Raw genomic sequence first — 22,775 nt, 5'->3', positions numbered from 1 at the left:
CCTAGCAATATGGCCATTGTCTTCATCTTTTCTAGGATAAGTACTCAACGTTTCCTCTTCATCAGCTGAGTTGAGGTAATATAAAACTACTTTTGCTATCACCTGATTCTTCAGTCTCAACCTGCAATACCTGATCTAGCCAGTGCATGAAAGGTTCATCAGTAGCATACAGCATTAGTTTGTCAGTGTGTTCAACATGTTACACTTACCTCTGCAATTCATAATTTTACATTTAAATTTTTAGTCTGACACAAGGACCTGGTTCTGAGTTTCTTCTGTGTTGCTACTGTGTCCACAACTTTGACTGTTATACCATACCATTTCTTCTGCTGCACTGTGACCCTTTCTTGCTATATTTATGCAGTAAGTGCGTGGTTACAGACATACACTATAACCTCTCCCTCTATTCATACAGACACTGTGGTACATTTGCTCTAGGGGTCAAATAAAAATCACTTCAACACTGTTTGCCATCCAAAAACATAACTAGAACAAACAACTGTTCCATTGAATGATGCACCATAATTTGATAAGATACACATTTGTTCCAATCAGTTTTGCTAGAATGAATAAATTTCAGAAGCATCCACTTCATAGCTTGTGTTACTCATTTTGTTAAACTAACAAACTGGGATGGTTTGAAGTGTACACCTGATATTGTGCACAACATGGAGCCTTCTGAGCCATACAACATTCATTTTCCTTTAGATTGTGCTGACATATTGACTTGTAGACAAGTGTTGGCTCAATTATTGAAGTAACCAGGAATCACTAGTATGCCAGTTGCTTCACTCAATCTTCAGGAGAGAACTGTAAATACCAAAGGCTATTCTCAAATATATTCTACTCTGTTTAGGTTGGTTTTCCTAAGGATATTTCACGAGACAGTTTTTACATCACAGTTAAATGTTCCATTATAAAGCAGGCAGTAAAACTGCTGTCACATATTAGCACACATGCAAGATGCAAGTAACAACTTGATGGTTTACAATACAGTCTTACCTCCTTTTACCAAAGCTATCGTGGTGTTCTTTCTGCTTTCAAAGCACTGCTGAAAAAATTTCCACACTCAGTATAACTGATTAGTTGAACATGAACATAGTATGTGATTACTCTCCCTCAGTAGTATTGTACTACTTATATTACCACAGTTAGCTCTATGCTATTCCCACTCAATCCTCACTTTTTGATTGGCACAGCATTATTTAGACATGTTTTTTTCATGTATATCTCCCATTTGTGATTGTGCTTCTTTGCCATTCAAATATTTGCATTCAGATGTTTCAACAGTTGTTTTGTGTGTGTGTGTGTGTGTGTTTCTTGTTACCAAATTATAAGAGATTTTAGTTTGAATTTGTGATTTAGTGTATTGACTATAGAAGTCCCTATTACAGCCACAAACAATATGGATACAACTTCCCAGAAATCAGGTTTCACTTGATCTGCAAAGGAGGTACATGTCTTACATTGCAGGTAGTTAGATTCATATGTTTGTCAGGGATTCTTCTTTTTAACTTCACAACGTTTCTAAAGAAGAATACAACAGGGAAGAAGAATATTTGTACTTTCTTGTCCTGCATCTTCTTATTGTGATCTCTCCCATACTAAACCTCTTCATGAGTTTCCCATTCCATTTCTTTTTACATCTAGTTATGTATGTTGTCAGTTGATGCATATTCTGGTTTTGCTGTATATTTGACACGTGGGTGATTTTGTTAGTTTTCTTTTTCCTGCTACACTTTCCATGCTATCTTGTCATTTACCTTATGGAGGATTGCTCTTCTCATTCTTTTTTCGTATTGCTTCCAATTTTTCCAGTGGTTCTGTGGTAAGTTTTTTGACATGTGTACCCTTCATGTTTAAATGCCCTTTGTGTGGATTTTTCTTTCTTTACACTTGGGAGATTTGAGAATTTATGTCATTAGTACTAGGACTTTAATAAGTTAGATGTTTATGTGTTTTTGTCATCTAAGTTAATTTACATGAATTGTGAGTTAGATTTTCATGTAAGAAAATGCAAGTCTAAAGTATTTCTTGTATAAGAGCTCTGTGGATCACTAGCTGCAACACAAATTGAGAATTGAGTCTCAGTGGTTGGTAACAGTGGAATCTCCTGCTGTGTTGTTTGAGGTTGTTACAGCAGAAATGACTTTAACTTCCATAGAGTCAGGATATCAAAAAAATTGGCAGTTCATATGCATTACCGTGTTGTGGACCTTGGTAATGCAGTACAACAAAAGAACCTACACATGCATGTTTAGAAAACAACTTCATGAATATTTGTATCTTTTTTCAGATTTTAAAGTTTGAAATATTCATAAAATTATAGATCCCAATTTCTGTTTGTTTTTTCTAAAAATTTCTGAAACATTCTCAAAGCTGAAAAAAAAGAAGAAAAATGTATCCAACAATGATATCTTTACTACAGAAAAAGCTGACAGGCTGTTGTACAATAGTAATATTTTGCTGTTTAAAGTGGTTTTTGTCATTAGTCTTTCTGAAAAACAAAATTTTATGTCCAAAGCAAAATGTGTATGTTACAAGAACTTAGAAGTCTTAGTACATATGAGGAAAAATCAGGTACACTGAAACTACAAAAACGTATCAGTTTGTTTATGAGAACTACTTAGGTGCAACAATTTGGGCTTTAGAACATTTTCATTTTTAAACATTAAAAACTAGTTGTATCAGTTTTTATAGCTAACAAAATAAGGGAAATGTATTATTTTAACAATGTGCAACTTGTACCTTAGTTATTATTGTACAAGCTGATCTGTTCACTGCCCTTAACAAGAGAGTATTTTACTTTGTAACCATTTAACCAAATTAACACTTAGTATTACGACTAATGTATATCCAAAAGTTCTTATTTTCCCAATGTTTTAAGTAGACAGTTAGTACTATGACCATTAATAATATATATTTAACATATATTTTACAACATAATTCGTGTGCTGTTAAAATAACACTTCATTATAGTCAGTCAGACTAAAAAATATGTTATTTGACATTGCTGAACAATAGTTTTTTTACTTGCATGCATGCTTAATATCACTAAGTTTTAAGTTTATTTTAAATTTATTTTTTAAGTTCTTCATTGGTGTGTGTGTGTGTGTGTATATATATATATATATATATATACAGTGGAGCGCCGTTAAGCCGCGGTATTGGGGGGGGTCAACCTGCTTAACCGCGGCTTAAACCTTTGTGACTGAAAAGCCGAAGTCGCCAACAGCTCCGCCGAGGAGCCTCATCCGGGCCATTGCGTAATCATTATAATATTAATGTATAGACTATTCAGATACAATTGACAAGTGCCGTTTCAACACAAACGACCAATGCACTGCGATGGCTCGCTTTTCCCCTTTTTAATAAATAACATATACAACACAATTTTGATTAAGATTTATTAATAATATAAAGATTACAATAAAAATAAACCTTTTTTATTGTAAAATTTCGTCTTCCCGTGTTACATGCGGGCCGCCATTTTAATCGTGGTAGCGATATTGCGCAGTTGCATAAATTATTAAATTTTTAATACCGAATTTATTAACTGGCAGTTAAACAATAAGAAAAAACAAAGAAAATACATTTCAAACCATTTTACATTTTTTAAAAACATAAATATAAACAAAAAAGTTAGTTTCATGCTGAGTTTATTACATTTGAAATTTTTACGAATGTATACGAAACCACATTAAATTTTTATCCACTTTTTACATTATTATCACAAAAATTTTATTCAGTTTATTAATTTTAAAAATTACAAATACAGTTTATTTTTTGGTAAAGTATGACGTTATTGTTGCTTGCTTCTTGCTCATTGTTGCCCTCTTCTTGGCGTCAGCTTGTGTAGACCAGTCCAGTTACAGCAGAACAACATGGTCACCCTGCCCTTGATTTGTTTGTAGCCTTCTTTGCTGTTCTTGTCTTTCTTCATAGCTAAAGTTATATCTGGCAAAATTCTATAGTAAAGACCTGTTTCATCTGCGTTATAGATCTGCTCCTCAACAAGTTGCTGTTCTTCAACGAATTCTTGGAACTTAGGAATGAACTCTTCTGCTGCTACAGTGTCTGCTGACTTGATCTCGCCGTTGATTTTTACTTGCAATATGCCGTGTCGCTGCTTCCACCTTTTAAAGTTTAAACCAACTACTTGAAACAGTAAACTCTGGATCTGCATTAGGGCCATGAAGTTCCTTGTGTAGTTTCTCTGCTTGTGCTCGAATAACTGGTCCAGATATGGGAATTCCATTGTTTCTGGCTTCACAAAATGCATTGAACGTTGCCTTGTCTAACTCAGGATCTTGTGCTGTTCTAGCTCTCTTGCGTTTCAAACCACCCTCATCAAGTTCATCAAGAAATGCTCTTAATTTATTCTCGTCTTTAATCCACCCACGCAATGTAGACTCAGGTATGCCTAACTCTCTACTAACTTTAGCGCGAGTTTCGCCGTTTCATATTCTTTCTATGACATTCAGCTTTTGCTGAACGTCATACGATGCATGTTTACGTTTGGTACTCATGGGGTAGGAATTTGTCAATATGATATGCTCACTATTAATTCAGAAACTGAAGTGATTTCTATTGGGTTTGTGGCCAATATTTATACAATTCCATAAAAATATCGGATTATCGAATTAAAAATAATACTTTAATTATTGATCACTTTTTCACGGATTTACCGTGGATTAACTTTAATGTATGGAGAGGCGTGATACGGTAACAATGGCGGCCTCCATAAATCTGACATAGAGAGCGGATAAGGTAGATTAACGGTCGATTTCTATTGTAATATATTTTATTTATTTCCCAAATTAAAGCAAATCCTTTTTAAATATCCCCATGAAGTTATAAAGCCAGGATTAAATTCGTAAGCCGCGTTTTTACACGTTCTTAAATTAGCGGTGAGCCGCGATAATCCTCGCTCACAAGACTTGCTACAGCGGCTTAAGCGATTTCGCGGTTTACTGGTCCGCGGCTTAATAGCGCTCCACTGTATATATATTAAAATATTAGTTGTTTTTTTTGTCAGAAAATTTTGTTTTCACCCTCTGTAGGCTGCTAGCCTTCGTAGACTTGAACAAGAAAATCAGGAGTCTGCCAAAAGACTTGAGGAAGTGGTTAGGCGAGGTGAATCACTTTTGGAACAAATACAACAAGCTCTTCATGACATTGCCCAATCTCAGTTGGACATGCAAAGGCTGCAAGATTCTTTACCGTGATTTATTTATATTTTTTACATTTTATTTCATAAGTGTCACTTGTGAACCTCTGTGTGTGTAAGTATATTCTGTATATAATGCTGAATGTTTATTCTCATGTAACCTGTTTTTATAAACCTAATAAATGGAATGGAATTTTAAAGTGTACTTCATCGTATATATAAAGTTAAAAACATTTTCTACCAGTTAAATTTACAATAAATTAAAATACTATAACTTCCTGATTCTTAACATTTCCTCAAACATATCTCAGTTAATTTGAAGAAATTGATAATTTCCAAAATTTCTGTATTTGCTAGATTATATTTACAGGTGGCTATTATTTACCATTTCCTTTAAATTTATGTAAAATTATTTTAAAATAATTTTTTTTAATAACATAGTTTTAGAAGTAGTGCTAACCAATTATGCTTAAAGAAATTGAATTGATTTAATATAGTAATGAACAACTGTTATGGTAATATTTGAATTGCTGGGTAACTGGGCTAATCAAAAACAGTAATAATTGAAACAGTAAGTTCAGCTAATTATTTTCATGACATTATTCAATTTAATTATTATTTCAATTACTGAAATTATTGAAAACTAATAATTGTAAATGTAAATTTCATTTATTTGGCCCCTTTTCTGACATTGATCAATTTAATTGTAATTAGTAACTTTATATGACACTAAATAATACCCAAAAGTAATCAAGTTAATTGCTTGTCTCTACTAAGACTTATCAGATTTACATTGACAGCTATGCAGCATGCTGGTTGCTGCTATGCACATTACTTGTGTTCTAAGACTAATACTACAGGGTTGCTGTTAATAAAACAGATGAGAGAAAAATTACTTTTTTACTCAAGGATAAGAGAGAAGGAAAGGGACATCTCTGATGTTTGAGTTCAATAAAAATGATACATATTACTGTTTTTTGATTTGGTACTGCTGTTTCATTAAACTACAAATTTAAAAACTTACCATCAGATTTTCTTCCTTTATCATACGAGGATATATTTCTGGCATTTCTTAATGTGCATGAAGCTTAAAAGTAACTAGATATGTGTTTTGGGTGTTTGTTTATTACCATTCACCAATAGGTCCCACATATAATGTGTGGCTTCATTTTACAAGTTTAATGTAGCTTATGAACTACATGAAAATATACATTTCACATCTGAAAAAGAGAGTGGTTACACCAATCCAGTGTTTACCGCTCTTGGTATGGGCTTGTGTGAAAATGTCTAGTTATTTCAAAACAAGCATGCAACACAGAGCACTCAACCTTGTAAAATATTTGTATGATCTATTAGTTTTAAACACGTGAATAATAATTTCATTGCTTATAATTTTCACAGTACCAAAAGATTGGTGGCTGACTTAAACCTCAGTCATGGTACTTGTAATTATTTTCTCTCCTTTTTTTTAACTAGATTGTCATAAAAAATGGTTTACATTTTGTTATTTTCATGCAGGAAAGGAACTGCTAAATTCTGTATGCCTTTTACACCTTTTAAGGTTATAATTTTTCTCATATCTCTCTCTAATGACATACTTTGTGGTCTTGTAATGCTTCTTATAATTCTTTAATTGTTGAAGAAGCTATTAAGTAGAACCTTTTGAAAATCAGATTATATATTGGTTACAGTTATGGGGCCTCTGGATCATGGTTCAAGGACTTTAGTTATACAAGTTTCTCAGTGACAAGACATTTTAGCAATAAAGACATTTGTGATGTTTTAGAATTAAAAACTTTACATGGATAAATAGGTATAACAAACAAAAAATCAAAATTTATGAGAAAAACCTTAAAATAGTATGTGTATTTGAGATGTACAATCTAATAGGACACCAATATAATGTTTAAAATATTAAATTTCTTCAATTATAGAATTAAGTGGAGACTTGTTTTATTTTTTTAATTTAGCTTATGAATTAATTATTATGTAGCTGGTGTAAGATGCAAGTATTATGGTTGTAAACACTTAACAATTTGGAATTTGAACATAGCTTTATTCAAGCATATATACAGTAGGTTATCAGTTTCAGTACAGAATGTTTATACCTAATACCTAAACATTTTATATAAATAGGGTGATGCCAATACTGAGATCTTAGACAACTAATGATTTAGTGGGTATGTCATTAATCTTTTTGTCTCAATGTTTAACATGCTGGGTAAATGCAGAAATAGATACACGAGAAAGGCAATTTCCCTCTTTTGATGTGTGTGATGAAGCATTTCTGGAAATGTTGCAGTTACAATTTGTATTATAGTCTCAAGTGAATCAAACACTTGACTTCAATTTTTGTTCTGTAGAAGTCAGATCCCTTCATTCAGTTGAGAACATTTCCATGATTGTTTGTAGTCAGTCCAGAAACACCTTTGCTTGTATGAAGTGGACTTTTTCAAATTTGGTGGCTATTACATTAAATATAAATTTTATTAGACTATTAAAACAAAGGTTAACTACACTAATAAATTGTTATTGTATTGTAAAGTTGCAACCAGATTCATTTTAAGCATTGCCTTCAAGCTTGCCACACAAAACAATATTGTAATACAACCTGTACTGCAAACTAACGTACCAAAATACTAGCTCTGCAATTACAAACATATACATGCAATTCTGTATTAACTATTTAGATTTGCTTTTCAGCTAGGATGCAGGAGAGGTAGATCATTTGGCATCTGTCTTGTGAAAGGGGTTTTTCTCAGGCTTTGACCCCCACATTTAATTCTGTGGCATTGGATTTATTGATTTCAGCCAAGACATTTGATTTATAAATCCTCATCTCTCCATGACCATGTCAAAAGGTCATTGGCTATTTTCCACCAACTTGCCCAGCATCTCACTGCTCTCGCTTTTTGCCATCCTTCAAGTTCACCTTTAGTCTTTGTCTAAATTCTAAATTCCTGTATCTTTGATCAAAATTTCAAATTATTTTAAGTTTTAAGAAATTTATGTGATGACTATCATAAACCTGTTCTTAAATACTAGAACAAAGTTCTCTTTTGATATTTATAACTGACTTTCCCAAATATATCCCAGTTGGGGAAAATTTGGTGAATTTTTCTTTGAAAAACAAAATCCCTGCCAAGTTAAAAAAACAAACCTAAGAAATTAATAGAATTTACTAATGGTGGTTATTGAGCCTGTATTAATTAATTACATTCATCTGAATGATTATTCTCCCATGAAGCTTATTTCCAGTTTTTTTGTTAACATATATTTAATGTGATAGATATTTTCAAGAACAACTTACAATAGTTACTTTTTTAACTCAAAACTGATGTACATGAAAATGTTTCATTTTCACAAATTGGTACAAAACTTGTAACAAGCTAAAAATATATATGACTAATACTGTTTCATGGGTCTCTTCTGAAACTACAAAATTTTAACATAATGTTTAAGGATGAGAATCGACTTGTTAGTTCATCTCAACTGTCCCATCCTTTAAACCTAAATAAAACTATTAATTTAAAAAAATTTACATCCAGCTCTTATCAAAATATATGTCAAACTTTTTCTTAAACTCAAATTTTCTGCATCCACAACATTCAAAGGCAACCCATTCCACAGGTCAACCACCCTATCTGAAAAATAAAATTGTCTTAGTTGAAGACAGCTTCTACCTTACCTAAATCTTATTTGTGCCTTTTTACAATCTTAAACACTTCAATCAGATCCCCTCTAACTCTTTTTTTTTCATGAGAAGACATGAAAAGAGATTAAGATCCTTAAGACTATGACAACTCCATCATAGGTACCATTTTAGTAACCCTCCTCTGAACCCATTGCAACAATTAAATGTCTTTCCTAAGGTAAGGAACTCAGGACTGAACACAATATTCCAAATGTGGCTTAATCATTGTCCTACATACTGAAATTATAGCCTGTATAGACTTTTATTCAATACTTCTGCAGATACAACCTGAACTCCTATTTGCCCTACCACTAGCAACAGCACACTGCTTGGATGGCTTTAGAGATTGATTCCTCTAAAGATTCCTCTCCTTTGTGACACTGTTAAGGTTATTCCCATTCAAATTATGATAACCCACATGCAATATCTTGCATTTATTATAATTAATATCCATTTGCTATTTAATTGCCCAACTCGCTAAATAATCTAAATCCTTTTGTAAAGCAACTGCATCCTCTTTATGGTGAGCAACATCCAAGACCTTAATATCATCAGCAAATTTCAGTAATGTATTGACTAATACTTCATCTTTGTCATTAATTTAAATCAAAGAGAGCCCTGAGGTATACCACTTGAAACTTTATTCCAGTTTGACTGAATTCCATTTATAACAACCCTCCATTTTCTTTCATCAAGCCACATTTCTATACAATCACATATAAACATAAGTTTCTAAACGAGCTTTTTATGTGTCATTTTGTCTAATGCTTTCTAAACATCCAGATATACCAACTCGAAATGTCCACTTTTTGAAAATATTAGATTATAGGGTTTTTATTTCATTTCTATCAAGACATCTTGAACTTAGTGTTTTTCTACTATTATGAATTTACCCTCTTCTACATACACAGCACTATTTTCAAAGCATGTCAAAAGATTTATTAGGCAAGATTATCCCTTCATGAAACCTCATTGACTATTCAATAAAATTCTAAATTTTCTTAAATGCCTTTACAAAGTATGTTTTATCAGACTTTCCAAAACTTTTCCCTCAACTGATGCAAGACTAATAGGCCTATAATTACTAGAGCAATTTCTGTTAATTCCCTTGAAGATAGGAGTGACATTAGCTAGTTTCTAATCTGTTGGTACTTATCCAGTATTGAAGGACTTAAAATAAAAAAGTGTAGCAAATGGCTCACATATCCAATCCTTGACCTCCTTTAAAACCCTCAGGGAAATATTGTGGCCAATATCTCTTTCTTTTTCAGTGCTTATCCCTCTGACTGAGATGCATCTTTCTATGAGGACAGGACTTCTAACATGATTGCAATATAGAATTACTGGGCACAAAGGGCCTATTTGCAGCCAATGTTTTGGTAGTTTCTTTGGAAAAGCACGATCATGATATTGTGGAAATACATGGACATAAGGATGCAATTTTGGTGAATACTAGAGCAGTCAAGAACTGTCATGTACCAGTCATTCAAAGTGAAACCATCACCATAGCAGATAGCACAAACTTTATTCTGAATTTGGTACAGAGCAATTAATTTGGTCAAACGTGTTAATGTGTTTACAGAAATAAAATATTAGGCAATAGTTGCACATCTTATTGTGCATTTGGTGAAACAACTGGCACAAAATCTTTCATGGAGCACAAAGTATACTTTCAGAAAATTCAAAATATTGAATGAAGAGATTATACAAACTTTGGAAAGCACTTTGTCATTTCCAGTAGTAGTTGCCAGAAAGAACACTAAAGCTCTGTGTGGACATTAGGATGGTGAATGAGGAAAAATTTGCTAGTGCCTGTATTTTACCATGTGTGAATGTACTAGAAGGTAATCATAGGTTAAACATGCTAGATCTGACAAAACAAACCAGACAGTAAAAAAAATAAGAGTACTCAGGCTACCAATAAGTAAGTACCCCAAAAAAGAATACCATTTTATTAAATAAACAAACATTAAACTTAGGGCACAATATTACCATTAGTATTAAGTTGATTTGCCATTTGCAATATCTAAAGCAAAAACATGATCTTCCTTCTACTGTTCAAATAAATTATCCCTTGAAAATATGGTTACTCCCAAGGATATTTTTTTCATCACATGGTTCTTTGCATTCTGTGATCTTTAACAAACAATATCTGTATTTACACATCAGGATTACATATATGATGTCATAGAGATGGCCAATTTGTATTCTTAGAAATGCCTGTTTAATTTTTGTAGGTTATGTGTATGAACTATGTATTATGTTTCAATAAAAAATAAACCTGTTTCTTTTGATAAGCTAATGGAGTTTACATTTAGAGAATTGCAATGGAAGAGATGTATATCTATGTAGAGACAGTGATCTTTGATTGTATGTTTAAGACTGCAAATGAGAACCTGAGAATTGTATTCAATGCATTTACAGAAGCAGGCTGGAAGCTGAAGTCATGAAAGTATGCATTTACATATACAGAGGTTGTTTTGGGCATATATTTGGAAATAATGTAGATCAGTGGAAAATCCAGTTTCCACTGACCCTGCAGTGAACAAAGTTTGGCCCCAGTTCAAGGTGACACAAAACAACCTCTGCTTTTTAGTGTTGTTTCATATTATTGTCAATTTCTTGAAAACAGCTACACCACTCAGCATTCACTAAGTCTATGTTTTTCTGAGGTTGCAGGAACATTCCATTCTTCTATCAAAGCATAAGTACTAGCTTATCCTCCTCAGAACTGTTCATTCATGTTGGATACTGATGCCAGTGAGAGTGGAAATAGGGAAGTTTGACAAAGCCTTTCAGGTACAAGAGAATAAAAACATAATTACATACCACCATTAAACTACTTGTAAAGTAGGGAGTTAACCACTCAAGTAACCATGCTTCACTAAATGGTTAATGAAATTTAAAAAAATCCATTATGTATAAATTATATATGGGAGAATGATCTATCAAGAGTATAACTTTGATGTAAAATAGTTATTTAGTCTGTAGTATTGAAATGTTTATGAATATCTCGCCTGCTAGCAAGATTGTCTATAGCTAGACAATTGCTTAGATTTTAGCACTGTGTATTAGTCAAATCCATTGCAGCAACATTGATGATGAGACATATCATTGGTGACAATTACTCTGCTCTTGAATGTTTGCCATATATAATGTTGGAAAGAGAAAGCCCCAGATAAGTAATGCCAGTTTGGGCATTACTTGTTGTGAGACAAGACAAAGCGTAATCATCACAAACTGGCAGATGAACACATGTAACATTTAACAATCAGATAGCAAGTTATAAGTGCAGAATAATACGTTATAGTATTATTAATGTCTGTTTTGAATTTTGCACAAAGCTACTCAAGGACTATCTGTCCCTAATTTAGCAGTGTAAGACTAGAGGGAAGGCAGCTAGTCATCACCACCCACTGCCAACTCTTGGGCTACTCTTTTACCAACAAATAGTGGGATTGACCATCACAGTATAACACCCCCATGGCTGAAAGGGCGAGCATGTTTGGCGTGATGGGGATGCAAACCCACGACCCTCAGATCACGAGTTGCACGCCTTAACACACTTGGCCATGCCGGGATATTATTACTGATCACTAATACATTATATCTAACCTTTAATGCAGAGCCCTAAGACAGAGACACTTTGGACTTTATGCATTCATTTTTATCGTTCAATTTATGTAACAATGTTGAATGATTGAACATACACTGTAGCATATGTTCTGTCCATAAGAAAACTCTACAGATACATTGTAGGTTCTTTATTCAAGAAAGTCACCTAGAATATAGCTTGTTTTCTGTCAAAACCTGATGGAAGTTTGCAATATATGGTAGCATATAAATTACTTTGCTAAGTTGGTTGGAGTTTTATATATTTAAAAATGGCTGGTATGGGTATATAAAGCACCAGTAGAGGAGCAAACAACATTTCAACCTTCTTCAGTCATTGTCAGGTTCACACAATGAAAGAAAGGGTTACTGACCAGTAGTTAACCACACTTGAAGATGGTTGTGTAATTGAGTGTAGGAATGTAGAGGGCATGCTTAGATGTTGGATATATTTATTAATATAGGTATACAGGTGTTTCTCTGTATTGGTTTATTTTGGGTTTGAGTTATTGTATAAGTAAGGCTTCTTTAATTTTGCATTTGTTTATGTTTGTTTCTTTAGCATTTGGGTGTTTTCTATAGTTATGTTGTGTTTATTTGATTTGCAGTGTTTGAAAACTTATGAAGGTGACTTTTTGTGTTCTTTGAATCTGGTTTCCATTTTTCCACTTGTTTCTACAATATAGAAGTTGTGGCAGTTAACACATTGTATTTTATAAATAATGTTGGTGTTGTGTTTGTCAGTATAGTTTTGTGCCTGGTTTTTGAATAAATTTGGTATTAACTGGAATGTCATATTTTGTTGCTAGTTTTTGTCACATGTGGTCAGCTACCAGTCAGTAACCCTTTCTTTCTTTGTGAACCTGACGATGACCGAAGAAGGCGAAATATTGTTTGCTCCTCTACGTAGTGCTTTCTCTACCCATACCAGCTGTTTTTAAATATATAATTTTCTCTACAAGTGGGTTTTCTTGTCATCACAGATTGGTTGGAGTTTATTTGTTGGTTTGTGTTAAAGCACTTTCATCAGAAGTGATGACTGAACAATTTATAACAAGACTTGGAGTACCTGGAGCCAACTTCACAAGTCGGTTGTTTCCAATGTGTGTGTGTGTGTCAAGTGCTGGCTATGGTAAGACCTTGCTTTTTACTATCTCATCTGATGATTTAGTTGAATGAGTAGTGCAGACTGCCATGTACAGTTGTTAAGTTTGTGAGTCCTAACTGACCTGATTGTGATATGCATGAACTACATATCATGAAATAATGATAAGCAATTGAGAAACAGTTGAATGGTTGATTTCCAACTATCAAACTATCAGATGAAAAGTTAAAGCTCCCAATGGATCCAATATAAATGAACATGGGTAACGTATATATACACAGCTGTAACACTATGTTGCCAAAAGTGTATGGAGTAATTGCACTGTGTAATAAGTTTAATTCACAAGTTTTCACCAACAAAGGGGTGAAGCAAACAAAAGGATGAAAATTTCAATCCTGGATGAGTGGGATAAAATGTTTATATACCTGCAGCATTTAACTCAGATTTGGGTGGACTTGTTCATACCTCATATTTCAACAAAGTGAATTTTTATTTACAGTGGTTTTGCAATGTATCCCAAGCTGTTGAACATGATGACAAACCATACATAAATTATGATCATTTTTAAAATTGACTATTCCAGGTATCATATACCATAATATAAAAATACTGATAGTACATAACTGACAATTCATAAAGAGTGATACCAAGAAATCCCATTAGAGAAAGTCTCTTCGATCTGTTGATATGCCACAATGCTGATGTTGGTCTCATTACTCAATAGTCATTACTTGGATTAATGCTTGATCAGCAGTCAAGAGAGTCAGTTGATTGACATAGATCATGTGGTTTTTCTTATTTTATAAACTTGTCTTCAAGACATTACACTCTTAACTGGTTGATTATGACAGAAAAGGTAGTTGGTAAATATAGATCAATATCTTAAAATGGTTCATACTTTCCAAACTATGAAGTGAAAGGTTATTCCAGTTTGTTGGTTAACATAGATCAGTATCTTGAAAGGTTATTCCAGTTTCTTGCAGTAGTCACTAAACCTATTAAGTTAGTTAAAGTAGAATTTCTGAACACTGGGTATGCAGTTAGAAATGTGAAAAGTAACTGTCAGTTCTTACTTTCAGAGTTACCTTGTAGAGTAAATTTTAGTTTCTCTTTTGAATATTAAGACTGACTTTATGATGTGGTTCTGGGAGATCCTAGCAAAGTGTAAACTTGAATAAAGCACCAAGCAAAGTTTGTTCAGAGTCAAAATAGTCTTGGTGATTTTTTACACTTTCCCTCAAATTGCTGTTTGGAATATAAGCAGGCTATACATACATATTATGTGTTTTTGTTTTAAAATGAAAAAAACAGTATACTTTATTTCTTCTGATCAAGTTTGGCTAATCTGTGCTCTGCATACAAATTCTATGAATCTTTTTAAGTGCAATTTTAACATGCAGTGTTCAGGTTTGCTTAAGAATATCATGTATGTATGATTTCGAACATGTGAAGAAAATCTTGCTCAAAGCAATAGATACATTAATGTTGTAACATACCTGAAAATACTTGATATTTACATGTTGTCTACAAATATTAAAATATCCTTTAGTTAGTAATGGCATTAATGGTAAGACTAGGGAACACAAACATAACTTTTAGGGAGGGTAAAAGTTGTGTTGAACTGAGATAGCTTTATTTTTCCAACAGGTTAATTGACTTATGGTACAGATTGCCTTAGGATGTGGTACATATACATATATAGTTAATTTAAGGGACTTCAAGGGAAAGCTTGATAAATGTTTAAATGCTAAGAGCTGACTGAGTTTTTTGGGTTTAACTTAGTGGATAGGATGGCCTAGAACAACCCAAAGGTTTTTGTTCTCCTTTAATGTTATGTAATTCCACTATAAGAATTAATGATACAAATTTATTTACAAAAAAGTACCAAAATAAACATACCGTAACAAGGTCCACTAATCAAGAATGATACATGCTCACACAAATGTATAAAAACAAGGAAAAAGGAAAGCATGAATGTTTGAAACACTAACAGATTACATTCAGCATTAGCATTACTAAATGATTCAAATACTACAATGATACATGAAGCAAATAAACTTTTGCAGAAATTTGTCTGATACAATATGACAGAACCATTTGTGAATAAGGTTATCTTTTATAAATTTTACTTTAACATATAAAAGCTATTTCACTAACCATTCAAAGTCTACTTAGCAAACCAAAAATTTGTTAACACCTCAGAAATTTAGTCACTTCTACATTATGATCTTAATTATAATACCATTTGAAAACTAATTATAATACGAATTTGATCAAGTTCTGAAGATAACTAGTTTCACAAGTTTTTTTTTTCTGGCCTTGCACATGATTAAGTAATAAGGGATAGTGTATACATTAATATAGTTGGAACCAATACAACTAAATATCTTGGGGATTGTACCATGACAATCTTATGAATTTGTCCCTGACAACACTAGATAGTAGAAGGAACGTTTGAAAGTGCTCATGCTTATACATATATAATAAAATGTTGACAACCTGGATATATAACATTTTCACAAGTTTGTGGTACATGTTCAAATAATGATATGAGCAAAAACTTTAAACACTAACACAGTATTTCTGCATTACACATGAATTCATGTAAGAAAAGAAATGTATTTAAGTTCACTGTGATAGTAAAACTACCAAAAGGTGGAAACATTATTCACATACATTGTTAATTTCAATAATCCATGAAAACTAAAGCAATCTAATGATACATGTACATCATGCACAGTAACTTTACCAATAAAATGAGGTAGTTCCATACACACTATAAATATTTTTCCTTCATCTTAATATTTAGCTAAAAGCACAACTGCAGTGAACTTCTAATTTAACAGTAGTGCATCAACACCTCTGCAGAATTTTCAAATAACCAGTGCTTTCTATTATTTTTCTTTTTTCAATCCACTAATTGCTAATTCACCACACAGAGTATGGTTCACCTCCACATGGTTTGCATGTGTCACATACAGTGTACAGATTGCAAATATTCCATGCTTGCATCTAGAGCAGCCACAGTCAATGAGTTAAAGAGACACACCAACATGAGAAAACTTATTTTCAAAATATTTTCCATGTCCATGTTACAATAAACAGATATGTACAAAGGAGGTCCCAAGGTCTCTACACTTAATTCCAGTAATTTATGTTTATTTCCAGATCTTGTTCTCCTAATAACTACACAACAGTAAATATGAATGTTAGTGGTACCATTTCATTTCAGAAATAATCAATAGCCTTTTTTATATAAATGCTCCACAATTTTCTTTACTGTGAATACTAAAGACTCTCTGAAAACCTATGTAGTATTCTTTATGTAATAACTATTGTACAGCTTATTCAAAATGGTTTTCTCTCTGGTTCAACAGTACCCATAAAATTTTGTCCAGGTTTCAACAAAACTTTTTTGTATCATTTGAAACTACAGAAGGAAATTTCCACTTTCTAGAGAACCATTCAAGTAACAACAACTGAATTATGTACAGTTTTCTGGAAAGCCACCAGATTCTTTTTGTAACACTGAAGACTACAAAGTGGAACTCCTGTTTTAGAGCAGGAATATTTCTTAGGCTGATTACATCCAATTACTCCACACTTTACAACAGATGGAGGTCTGAAATGTAGAAATAAAAATTAGATTGTATATCCAGATTACTTTATACAATAATTTACTGTTACTGCTTGCACTGTAAGTAAAAATAAAGTAAAAAAGTCATATGAGAGGTAAAAAAAAAAAAAGAGTACCATAGAAAATCAGTCTTCTAAACACTGAATGTTGTCTTTCAGTATTTAAACATGATTTCTCAAAAACATAGGACAAACAAATTCAAATTTAAACTGTTGTAAATTATCAGTTAAGTAAATACTTGACAAGAATGAAATGAAAAACAAGTACATAGTGCAGGTTCATAGAAATGTAAAAACAGTAAAACTATACTTGAACCTCAGAATGTCTTCACCAGTATCACTAATTTCAGCAAAAAGTAAAAATTCAGCAACAAAGAAGTTACTCAAATATATAAAGGTATATAAGACCAAACAATTATATTTCTATGACTCACAGGATTTTACTTCAACAAAGATCTTTCGTTTTGTTATCACTTGCAGTAAGTAACAAGTTTTCAACATGGGGTGATTCAAATAAATGATTAATTCAAAAGCCTTGATTTTACACTTAAAACAAGGTTCATTACAATGAACAACAATATACAACACAAAATTACATATTATTTATAAATAAATATGACAATTTGTTAAGAAGTTTTAAATTATAATCTTTTTAGATTGGCATACTTAAGCCTAATTTTATATTTAGTATCTACAGTTTGGTTCTCAAATTATATACTTATAATGGTGATATTATTTCTCAAAATTAGAATGTCCTTCTACAGAGAATTTTAGACTGAGATCAAAATCATTTAAAAAATCTTCAAATATTTATTAAGTATTTCATCTTTTTAATTGTTGACACCTGGGTGTACTGATGTGGTGATCCATTTATGTGATTTATTTTACTCTCTCTGTGTGTGTATATATAAAGAAGCAAAACTAACAACTAAATGAAACAGCAGAAGAATTTTCTACAGATTATGCATACACCAAATAAATTATTTTATTTTTATAGGTGATATTTGTAGTTTTGAAAATTCAAAACTGTCAGTGTGATATGTTTTATAAGAAATAATTAAAAATACCTTGTTAAAACTTTTCAAAATGTTTTATTTATAAAAATGTAAATTGTACCTATATTTTGAATTAAAAAAAAACCTCAAGCTATTCAACTGTGTTTGTGATTGCTGGAATACAATAAAAATAACTTTTCCATATAAAATTATAAGTAAGCTAAGTTTTTGTTTAAACTGTTAACCAGATTTCATTTAACATAAGTGATATGTTTCAAATTGTTTCATATTTATTACACTCATTTTCAGTGATTTCTCTTCAACCATTTAGGCACTTACTTATTACTAATAAAGCCTAATGTAAGCATGATCTAACACAGAACCTAACCTTGTCATCAAAATAAAACCTGATACAGTTGAGTGCATAATTATTTAATGAAATCTACTTAACCTTGTTCCATAAAATATATTCACTTTCCTACCACACAATATAACAATTTGAAGTATAAAATTTTAAAGAAAACTTACATAAAAGCTTTAGAATAAAAATATTGGGACTTTAAGTAATGAAAAGTGGTAACAGACATGTTTTTTTTTCTATAAACATATCACCTTGTTCCAATCACTCAGTTTAAGTTTACTGAAATGAAAGCCATATTGGCTTATACAGGTCAAAAGAACAGAAAAAGAGCTATCATTATGTGTTAAAATAAGTAGCCTATAACTTTTTAAAATTTAGACATAAGCATTTATTTCACACTATGGCAACTGAGATTTAGAAACAGTGGCTGCAAAAGTTGATAAAACTATTGTATTCAAGTTAAAAGGTCAAATAATACTCTTGTTCAAAATTTCTAAGACTTTTCTTTTACAGGACTATAAGTGTTGTATTACATTCAGTAAGAAATTCAGAAAATTAACAAAGACTAATGTTTCTGTTAAGAACCAGCTTTCAAATTAACCCAAAATCAAAATTAATGAGATTTTTTTTTAAGTTGCTCAAAAAGTGAATAAAATCAACAAACCATAATCCTGTTCTGGGGGAAGGGGTGGAAATGTAAAATGAGAAACTTCTAGCTTGAACCCATTTTTCACAGTCCTTAACTGATAATTAAATGAGTTCCAAATGATAGTTTCAGATTCATCCAAAAAGGAACTCTTTTTCCAATTTAAAATATTTCTGTTTATTATTATTATTATTCTTTTTAAATACTGGAAAAGCAAAAATTCATTACAAGTTTTTCTTACTATTTTCAATCTCATAGTTTAAATGCACAAAATGTATACTTCAGTTTTTAACTATTTCTGGACCAGAGAAGTGTCATTAATATCCCATAACTTTTCCCTTCTCTAATTTCAAATATAAAAGCAAATTGTACAAAATTAAAAAAGTAATTAAATATAACTTACCTTCCATTTAACAAATTCATATAATTTAACATTTTTATCATTTCTTATGTTGTGAAACTTCCATTATTTTGTTGTGTAACAGTTTTGAAAAAAAAATAGCACTAAAAATACTTTCTTTAATTTTAGATTTTTAATTTCTTAACTACTGATCAATATTTACCAGTTTATATGTTCAATCAACATCAATTTGATTCATATTCCTTAACATACTTCTGATATTTTATGTTGCTCAGTACAATAGTCACCAATTTTTGCTATAATTTATAAAAAAATACCACATGATCTTAAAAAAGATTTCTTGGTAATCTAGGATATGATCTTTCAAAATGACATTAAGTCAGGCTAGGTAAGTGTATTCTTGCTAACAACCCCCACACACTAACAGAAACATATCTGGGATTTGTGCATTTCATTTGATTTAAAGAAGCCAAAGGTAAAATGAATTTGCTTTGTATATAATAGGAGCTCTGAGTGTCATCACATAGTATCATTGCACATAATTACATCTAGGCTGATCCAAATATACAGGAATGGCAGGCCAGAAATGTTAATTTTGCAAACTACTTTTGCCTTTGGTTCACATAATATTACAAAAAAGGCAATTTTCTCAGGTCTGCTAATTTCATTTTATGGAAGGTAAGTTATCAGTCTATAAAGATCGATCTAGAATATTATAAACATAAATGAAAGGTAGGCCTAATGCCTTAACTTTGTAAAAATATTTACCTTTAATGTCCTGTAAAATCTCAAGAGCAGCACAAATACTGGTCTTCTTCAGTCAGTGTGAGTTGTGTAAGGTATCTTTTTGCATATTTTTAGTAGGATTGGTCAAAATGTAAAAAAAATAGCAGAAAAAAAGTGCTAATTTTGGAAGTATATTTTACTTTTATCCCTTTAAAATCAAGAGACACAAATCCCAAATTTGCTTATTATAGTCTGTGCAAAACCTTATTTACACTGATCAAAATATAAAAGAACTGCAGACCAAAATATGTTATTTTAATGCCTGACCTTTGACCCCTTAAACTGGAAGAGGTTTCTAAATACAGCAATAAAAAGGTTTTGAGGTATATAGTATCAAGGTGTCTAACCTCCAAGTTTCAAAATGATCAACCCAGAAATAAAATAGTGGCAAACAATTACAACTGTTAGAAACAAGAAATAAACAAACACAGGAAATGTCTCCCTCTCTGGAGGAGAGACAGAATGATAGTTAAAACTGCAAATGGTGTGTCTTGAGTGAGGTAATTCATTACAAAATATACATTAATGATAAACAGTTGTTCCCAAACTGAAAAAGTTGGATTCCAAAATCATTAACTTAACTGATGTAAATGTAATTAACCATTCATTTTTATGCATAACATTGTAATGTTAGGCAGTGTTTAGTTGGCACTTACAAAAATTATTTCATTGAAGTGCTATTTCATTATCAGTACTACATAAGTATACACAAAAACATTTATTAATTTACTAATGTCTTTATTAATGTTACTTTAAATACATACTGTTTAAAAGTCTGGGCAATTATGGGAAATTGATATCCTAAAGGCAGTGAAAGAGTTACTCCATCATGATTCCTAATACAAGACAATTTTGGCACTTGAGACTTCTTAGCTAGCTTCTGTTGGTACTGATAGGAATAAATCACAACTTATTAGTTTAGAAATTCAATAAAAATATTGCAAAAGAAAAAAGAAATGCTTTAAAACTTCAACAATTCAGCTATTAAAATCCAATAACCTCAGTACAAAATATTAGATAAAAAAAAAGAACCTTTAGGTACCCTTAAAAATAACAAAAACATCCCATCTTTAAAAGATCTAAAAAGTACCAACTTGTAGACAGGGAATGAGGTGTATGTATTGAGTGGAGTATACATAAAGACATATACTACCACTAACAGAATTGTTCAGTATCTTATCATAATTCTATGAACCTTTTAGAGTGACAAAACATGCCTATTGTGCCATGAGACTGCAAGAAATGTGTACTGCAAAGATATCTTGCACAATTCTGTTGCTGACTTTGCATAATGAAATCACATGTATCTGGAAGCCTTCACTGATAAATCCAAGAAGGGATTGCTGACTAAACGTATGCAACACTACAGATGTTTCATAGGTGTTTTGTCTCTCAACATTATTTTTAGAAATGGTCACATTGAAATATATACATCTGTCAACCAACGGATGGCAGAACTACTATGACAAGCACAGCAACCCAGGTTAGTTGTCATACCGTGGCACTGAATAAAATATGACTGTTACCCTTAGTATTTCTACTAGATTAGACTGTGTGTGTATGTGTACAAATATACATAATTTATAAGATGAAAGCAAGAAATGACTATTTCTGCTGAATTCCATCAGATATTAATTTTATAATAAATATTAAAAACACAGTAATGTGAAAAAAACATCTTTAATAACGAATGTTTCAGAACTGTATCAAATTTCACCATCAGTATTGAAACTTCAGAAAGTTAGTTTACAATATTCTAACTAAAAAAAATATTAACTACTAAACAAGTAGTTTTCTTATAGATTTAGAAGTATAGAAAGAACAGATTTAAATGTAACAATAAAATGGAATGTATGGTTCACCTGGAAGTAAATACAAACTAACTAATCCATCCATTGTGATTACACAATGAGAATAACAACTATACCATACTTCTTAAACATTTAAAATTCTCAACTTTGAAATCACAGATTTCTGTACCGAAGAAAGCCTCTCCATTTTCAAAGATAACCCAATATTAAATAATATCAACTTCTCACTGTTGCCATTAATTTCATCAATTCCAGAGTTTTAGTATTTTCATTTGATTATTATTACTATTCTTATCTTAAACATTGAGTGCTTATATTTAAGCCTTCTTTAAAATGCAAGTGTTTATCGTTGCTACTAAACATATGTATGTCACTTTTTATCATACATTCTATTATATTCTTCCTATTTATATCCTTCGAATCCTCTGATTGAATAAGAAAACTATTAGCTTAACAACTAATGTTGTTTTTTGTAGTTAGAATACTGTAAACCAACTTTTTAAGGTTTTAACATTAACTCTATTTTCATGAAATCTTTTGGAGGGAGTGAATAAAATTAACATTGATTGTCATAGCTATCAAGCTTGCCATTGATTTA

The 22,775-nt window shown here is 31.6% G+C and overlaps 2 protein-coding genes across 6 annotated transcripts in view; one reads left to right on the top strand and one right to left on the bottom strand.

Moving 5' to 3' along the window:
* The window catches only part of MED21 (mediator complex subunit 21), a 48,507-nt gene that overhangs the window by 21,550 nt on the left and 4,182 nt on the right, over positions 1 to 22,775 (top strand). The window contains exon 4 of one of the 2 annotated variants that reach the window (XM_076456436.1): positions 5,064 to 5,370. The exons of the other annotated variant lie outside the window; for it this stretch is intronic. Coding sequence (XP_076312551.1) covers positions 5,064 to 5,228 — 165 coding nt within the window. The 3' untranslated portion in view covers positions 5,229 to 5,370. Of the gene's footprint in view, positions 1 to 5,063; positions 5,371 to 22,775 lie in introns of those variants that run through there. 2 annotated transcript variants of the gene reach the window in all.
* Positions 15,435 to 22,775, bottom strand: part of LOC143226021 (INO80 complex subunit B) — a 58,948-nt gene continuing 51,607 nt past the window's right edge. For 3 of the 4 annotated variants that reach the window (XM_076456395.1, XM_076456417.1, XM_076456406.1), the window contains exons 9-10: positions 21,131 to 21,255; positions 15,435 to 17,203 (exon numbers count right to left, since the gene is read on the bottom strand). In XM_076456395.1, the coding sequence (XP_076312510.1) occupies positions 17,047 to 17,203; positions 21,131 to 21,255 (282 nt within the window). In that variant the 3' untranslated portion in view covers positions 15,435 to 17,046. The remainder of the gene's footprint in view (positions 17,204 to 21,130; positions 21,256 to 22,775) is intronic. The other variant, XM_076456426.1, reaches the window with a different exon arrangement.

This window comes from Tachypleus tridentatus, chromosome 1 (genome assembly GCF_004210375.1).
Source record: "Tachypleus tridentatus isolate NWPU-2018 chromosome 1, ASM421037v1, whole genome shotgun sequence".
Classification (NCBI taxonomy): Eukaryota; Metazoa; Arthropoda; class Merostomata; order Xiphosura; family Limulidae; genus Tachypleus; species Tachypleus tridentatus.
This window is presented reverse-complemented; position numbering and strand designations above follow the sequence as displayed.